The 6,431-nt window shown below is 37.3% G+C and overlaps 1 protein-coding gene across 1 annotated transcript; it reads right to left on the bottom strand.

The window, feature by feature from the left end:
- Positions 1-2,463: 2,463 nt before the first annotated feature.
- Positions 2,464-6,190, bottom strand: LOC112508993 (receptor protein-tyrosine kinase CEPR1-like). The gene is made up of 2 exons (XM_025113862.1): positions 3,712-6,190; positions 2,464-3,026 (listed from the first exon to the last, which is right to left on the bottom strand). The coding sequence occupies exons 1-2, from the start codon at positions 6,188-6,190 to the stop codon at positions 2,653-2,655; spliced, it is 2,853 nt and encodes a 950-aa protein (XP_024969630.1). The 3' UTR covers positions 2,464-2,652.
- Positions 6,191-6,431: the final 241 nt, after the last annotated feature.

Below are 6,431 nucleotides of genomic sequence, written 5' to 3'. Positions count from 1 at the left end.
GTACTATAATTTTTACCATTTAATTGGTTTTGATTTCAACCATGGTATAGATTTCAAAGACGGTCATCCAAAATAAGACAATCTTATGAGGCAAACCCCATGATTTGAACAAAGACATCCAATCCACCTTTCTTATACACTTCAATTTGTTCAAATCTTTTAACTCCTCATCAATATGAGACAACTGAAACTCAACCACAATTCACCATATGATAATACTCAATTCTCATAGTGTCACCTCAATACCCCAAGGTTTTCTTTTATATATATAAAGATAAAGTTTTTTTTTTTCCCCATTTGGTTGGTTTTCATCCTAATCATGGTTATAGATTTCAAATAGGGTCATCCAATGAAATACAAACCTATGAGGCAAACCCCATGAATCAACACAAAGGCACAAATCCATCTTTTTATACACTTACTTTGTTCAAATCTTTCAACTCTTCACCAATGTGGGAGAACTAAAACTCAACCACAATTCACCATTTGAGAATACTTGATTCTAATTGTGCCACCTCATCACCGTAAGGTTTTACTTTTATACTTCTCATGGTGCGACCTCATCACCCCAAGGTTTTACTTTTTTATATATAAAGATATAATAATATGATATAATTAGTTTTGCACTATAATTTCTACCATTTGGTTTGTTTGGTTTCCAACCATAGTTATAGATTTCAAAAAGGGTCGTCCAAAGAAAAACAATTCTATGAGGCAAAATTCATTATTTGAAACAAAAGCATCTAATCCACCTTTCTTATACATTTCATTTCGTTTAAATCTTTCAACTCTTCACCAATGTGAGATATCTCAAACTCAACCACAATTCACCAATACCTCAATACTCAATTCTTATGAAGCAACCTCAAATCTTCCAACTCTTCATCAATATAGGACAACTGAAACTCAACCACAATTCACCATATGATAATATTCAATTCTCATAGTGCCACCTCAATACCCACAGTTTTCTTTGATATATATATATAAAGATAAAGTTTTTTTTTTTTTTTCATTTGGTTGGTTTTCATCCCAATCATGGTTATAGATTTCAAAGAGGGGCATCCAAAGAAAGACAAACCTATTAGACAAACCCCATGAATCAACACAAATGCACCAATCCATCTTTTTATACACTTACTTTGTTCAAATCTTTCAACTCTTCGCCAACATAGGACAACTAAAACTCAAGCACCAGTCACCATTTGAGAATACTCAATTCTCATCGTACCACCTCATCACTGCAAGGTTTTACTTTTATAATTCTCATGGTGCCACCTCATCACCCCAATGTTTTACTTATATATATATATATATATATATATATATAGAGAGAGAGAGAGAGAGAGAGATATATGATAATGTAATATAATTAATTTTGCACTATAATTCCTTCCATTTGGTTTGTTTGGTTTCCGACTGTTATAGATTTTAAAAAGGGTCATCCAAAGTAAGACAACCCTATGAGGCAAAACCCATTATTTGACACAAATACATCCAATCCACCTTTCTTATACACTTCATTTTGTTTAAATCTTTCAACTTTTCACCAATGTAGGATATCTCAAACTCAAGCACAATTCACCAACACCTCATTCTCATGATACCACCTCAAATTTACACTCATGGTTCTTCTTTTAATATAGATTTAGAGGTAAATATAACATATTTAGTTAACCAATTTTGTTAACTTTCAAGCATATCTACAAATCATTTAATATTTATGTTCAACATCTTCCAATATTTTTCATTCTTATAATGTCATCTCCACTCTAATGGTTGTTACTTTATAATATATATTGATTGATATATTGATGATATATATGTATATATATATATATATATATATATATATATTAATGATTGATGATTTATTTAATTCATGTTTTAATTCTCTCTCTAATAATATGTTATCACATAATCATCACGGTGGATGGGAAGGGAGTAGGGACATGAGATTCAAGACGTGTGATCTTTATTCTTAAATTCACCAATTTTAAGTATACCATGCATATTGAACATAAAACCAACCATTCAGTCGTCTCAAGCAACGTGTGCGTATAACCTACTCAGAAACTATATATGTTGGAGTAAGATATGCTACGTATTATTCATGTATCTGGTTTGATCTCCACGTATTTTAATTAATTACATGTGAATTTTTCATTGCTTTTATGCTAATCATTCATAAAAGCTATCAACTTTAATGAATGGCCTCTCCACCATGCAAAAAAGAAATATTCTCACTTTCATTTGGCCTTTGGATCTTTTTCTTTTTTAGGGACCCAACATACCACTCACATAGTGGGGACTCACACGTGTGTGTGTACATATATACATATATACATATGTATGTATGCATGCTCATTCTTTCCTTTTAGCTGACTTTAAAAATCTCCACTTGCATAGCTTTAAAGAGACAATGGCACGAATCATATCTTTGGATCATATAGAAGCATTGCAACAACTTGGTCTTCTAGGATTTATATAGTTTCCCCACGAGAGAAAAGACGCAATAGAATCTATTTCATACTTCCCCGACCCTACTTTCCATGGAATTTATCGGGTTCTTTTGATTTATAATCTATTTAGTACAAAGATTGAGGGTAAGTTGATATCTACAATAAGTTGTTCTCAATATGCAAATAGAAGTTATACATTTACTTTTACGGGTTCTTTGGTCTTGTTTGGCGACTTGCACGACTCGAATTTGCAAGGGTCGGCCTCAATCAGCAACTGAACGATCTCATTCATATTAGGGCGAAGGGCAGCTGTCTTGCATGTACAGCGGATGGCTATGCGAAGAACCTTAATCATCTCATCATTAAAATAGCCCGAAAGTCGCTTGTCCAAAACCTCAATTGCTCCTTCCTTTGTGTCCACTTTGGTTGAAATCCAATAAATGATGTTCTTGTTTTCTCCAAACTCCGCCTCCACGGGCTTCTTCCCAGTTATTAGTTCCATCAACACCACCCCGAAACTATAGACATCGCACTTTGTTGTTGCTTTGGACGAATATGCGTACTCTATGATAATAAACATACACCAAGTAAAACTCAAGGAAGATCAGTTTATGGAACACGAGAGTAAGAAAGTATTAAAGAACTAAAAGTGTCAGGATACATGGAACCTCTTTGAATCTCTCTCTAAAAGAGCCCTTATAAATTGAGGCTTCTACATATATCTAATACAAGTTTAATGGTTTGCGTCTAGCCGATGTGGACTTCAACATGCCCTCTTAAGCAGAGGCTAGCTAGCTGGTGCTCCAAGAATGGAGATGAAAGAGTGTGTCGAGTCCCTAGGTGGGTGCTACACCTCGACCGTGTACCATGTTAGAATATGTAGAACATGTTGAATCTTTTTCTAAAAGAGCCCTTGTAGAGAGAGGTGAGGCTTCTATATATATATATATATATATATATATATATAGTTTGATGGTCTTTGTTTGGTCAATGTGGGACTCCAACATGCCCTCTCAAACGGAGGCTAGACTGTGCCCCCTGAGCAGAGCAAAAGTGAAAAAGTGTTCCTTAGGTGGGTGCTAGACTTTGTCACTGATATCATGTTAAGATATGTGGAAACCTTTTGAATTCTCTCTGAAAGAGCCCTTATAGAGAGAGACAGAGTGAGTGAGTGAGTTCATACATATATATCTATAACTTTTAATGGTCCGTATCTAGCTAATATGACACTGCAACAGTGAAGTTGTACCTGGTGCTAAGTAGCCATAGGACCCTGCAACAACCGTGGTGGTGGAGTCTTTCCCTCTAGCCCTTAGAACTTTCGCTATGCCGAAATCCGCAACTTTCGGCTGTAAATTTCTGTCGAGGAGGATGTTGGTGGACTTGATATCTCTATGAATGATCGGCGGCAGTAGATCATGGTGGAGATAGACCAAACCTTGTGCCACACCAACTGCAATCTGATGGCGAGTCGGCCAATCCAAAAGACATTTACCTCTATGAAGAGCATCCCACAAGTTTCCATTGGGCATATATTCATAAACCAACAAGTTGCAATCCAAACTAGAAAAGTAGCAATACAGCTTGACTATATTCTTGTGCCTTATGTTTCCTAGAGTCTCCACTTCTGTTTTCAACTCTTTGTTCATAATCTGCTGATCATCTGAACCATCATCTTTCGTTTTCTGACTCCAAAGTCGCTTTACAGCAACAACTTCTCCATTGCTGAGATCAATCCTGTAAACAGTTCCGGACCCTCCATGCCCAACAACGTTCTTGTCGATCATGGCTTCCACGATTTCATTCTGATCGAAGCTTATCCGATGAAAGCTTTTCACACTGTATGAACAATATGAAGACGACCACGTTTCTTCGTTTTTTAGATCATCTCTTTCTTTACTAAGCCAGCGTCTCAGAAATAGAATACCCCCAATGACAACAAACCCAACCGAAACTAGAATAACCCAAATATAGTCCACTTTCTTCTGATTATAAACCTCTGAACAAATGGCGAAATTTTGATCTGATAAATTAGGGTACTCAGAAATACACAGTTTTGGGTTGCCTAAGAAACTTTCTAGCTGTCCTCCCTTGATAAAAGATTCTGGTATTGGTCCAGAAAGATGATTATATGAAAAGTTCATGGAGCTTGGAAGCAAATCACAAAGGGTTTCTGGGATACCACCTGTGAAGTGATTTCTAGAAAGATCAAGAACATTTAGAGATGATAGTGAAGAGAGTGAATCAGGGATGTAAGAATCAAGTCTATTTCCTTGCAGCAAGAGGAGATTTAGCCTTTTCAGATGGCCGATTTCTTGAGGTATTGGACCAGAAAGAAGGTTGTTACTAAGATCAATCTTTACAAGATTGAAAAGCTTAGAGATTTCAGAAGGGATAACTCCAGAGATCCTGTTATTCTGCAAGAATAACTCTGACAAGTTTCTAGAATTCCCAATTTCTTGAGCTATCGATCCATTTAAAGAATTATAACTCAGATCGATGATGGAAACCGAGGGGAGGCGTAGAATCCCTTCGGGTATGGTTCCCTCCAAACGGTTAGAACTAAGTCGAAAACGAACAATGGAAACACATTTACCATAACTTTCCGGCAAGACACCGGAAAACATGTTGTCAAGTGCTAGCAAGTAAACCAACTTACCTCCGTTGCATATCTCCGGCGGCAATTCTCCGGTCAACTGATTTTCTGACAAGTCGAAGAGCATCAGAGGTGATGATCTCCCTAGATGCCGGGGAACTTCACCGGTCAAATAATTGCTGTAAAGGGATAGCATGCTCAAAGTCTTTGACTCCTCAAGTACGCGTGGGATTTCTCCGGTGAGACTGTTGTTGTAAAACTGCAACACTCTGAGCTTCGGCAACCGACATATGGATTCCGGCAGACTTCCGGTTAACTTGTTGACGGACATGTCGATATCAGTGAGCTCCGTCACGTTTCCGATCTCTTGAGGTATTTCACCATCTAGTTGGTTGTAGTAAAGCTCAAGCTGTTGCAAATTTCGAAGCAAACCAATTTCTCTTGGAACTGGACCCACTAGAAAATTTCCACTCAATTCAAGATCAACAAGTGACGTCATGTTCCCGATGGATTTCGGGATGGAACCACTCACCATGCAAGTACTCAAGATCATTGACCTAAGCTTTCTTAGTCGGAAAATATCATCCGGCAAGCTCCACAACTCAAACCCTACATTCTCATTGAAGTTAACCACTTCAAGATTGGTGAGGTTTATGAAAGACATCGGAAATTTTCCGGTGAACGAGCAGAAAGAAAGATCAAGTAACCTCAGAGAGGTCATTCGAGACAAGTCGGGCAGTTTTCCGGCGATATTCGTATGTGTCATGTTGAGTTCTTCAAGTACTGAACAGTTGGTGAGGCTGAAAGGGAAATCACCATGGATATCGTTACGGCCAAGATGCAAGCTTTTCAGTTGCGGCAGGTAAGAACATACGTTTTCCGGGAAGACGCCGGATAGATTCCATGCTGAAAGATTGATTTTAACGACGAATCCTTCATCGTTACAGCTTACGCCTGTGTAGTTGCAGGCGTTTTTCCCGCTTGTTATATCCCAGTCACTAAAAGAGTTGCCAGAAAAAGAACTCTTCATATGAATGAAGAACTCAGTCTGCTTCAAGATTGTGGTTTCATAAGAGCTCGAAAGTGAATGGAGAAATGCAAGAAAAAGGATGAAAAAATAGAGAAAACCCATTGGAGGATCGGTGGTTAAGCTTTCAAAAATGAAGGAAAAAACTGAAAAAACAAAAAGAAGTTGGAGTTGTTGTAGTTATGTTGGGTGATGCAGAAGAGAAGGTGATCAAGTGAAGAGATATTTAAATGGAATGATTGGTTGAATCATTGGGAGATGAAGGTATTTTGACGTATCAACTTTTATGTCATAAATCAATTTTTTTTTCCTATTAACTCGGATACTCAACTCGCTATACGAGCCA

Source organism: Cynara cardunculus (assembly GCF_001531365.2).
Source record: "Cynara cardunculus var. scolymus isolate 2C chromosome LG 3, CcrdV1, whole genome shotgun sequence".
NCBI lineage: Eukaryota > Viridiplantae > Streptophyta > Magnoliopsida > Asterales > Asteraceae > Cynara > Cynara cardunculus.
The sequence above is the reverse complement of the archived record's forward strand: the minus strand, read 5'-3'. Positions and strand labels throughout refer to the sequence as shown.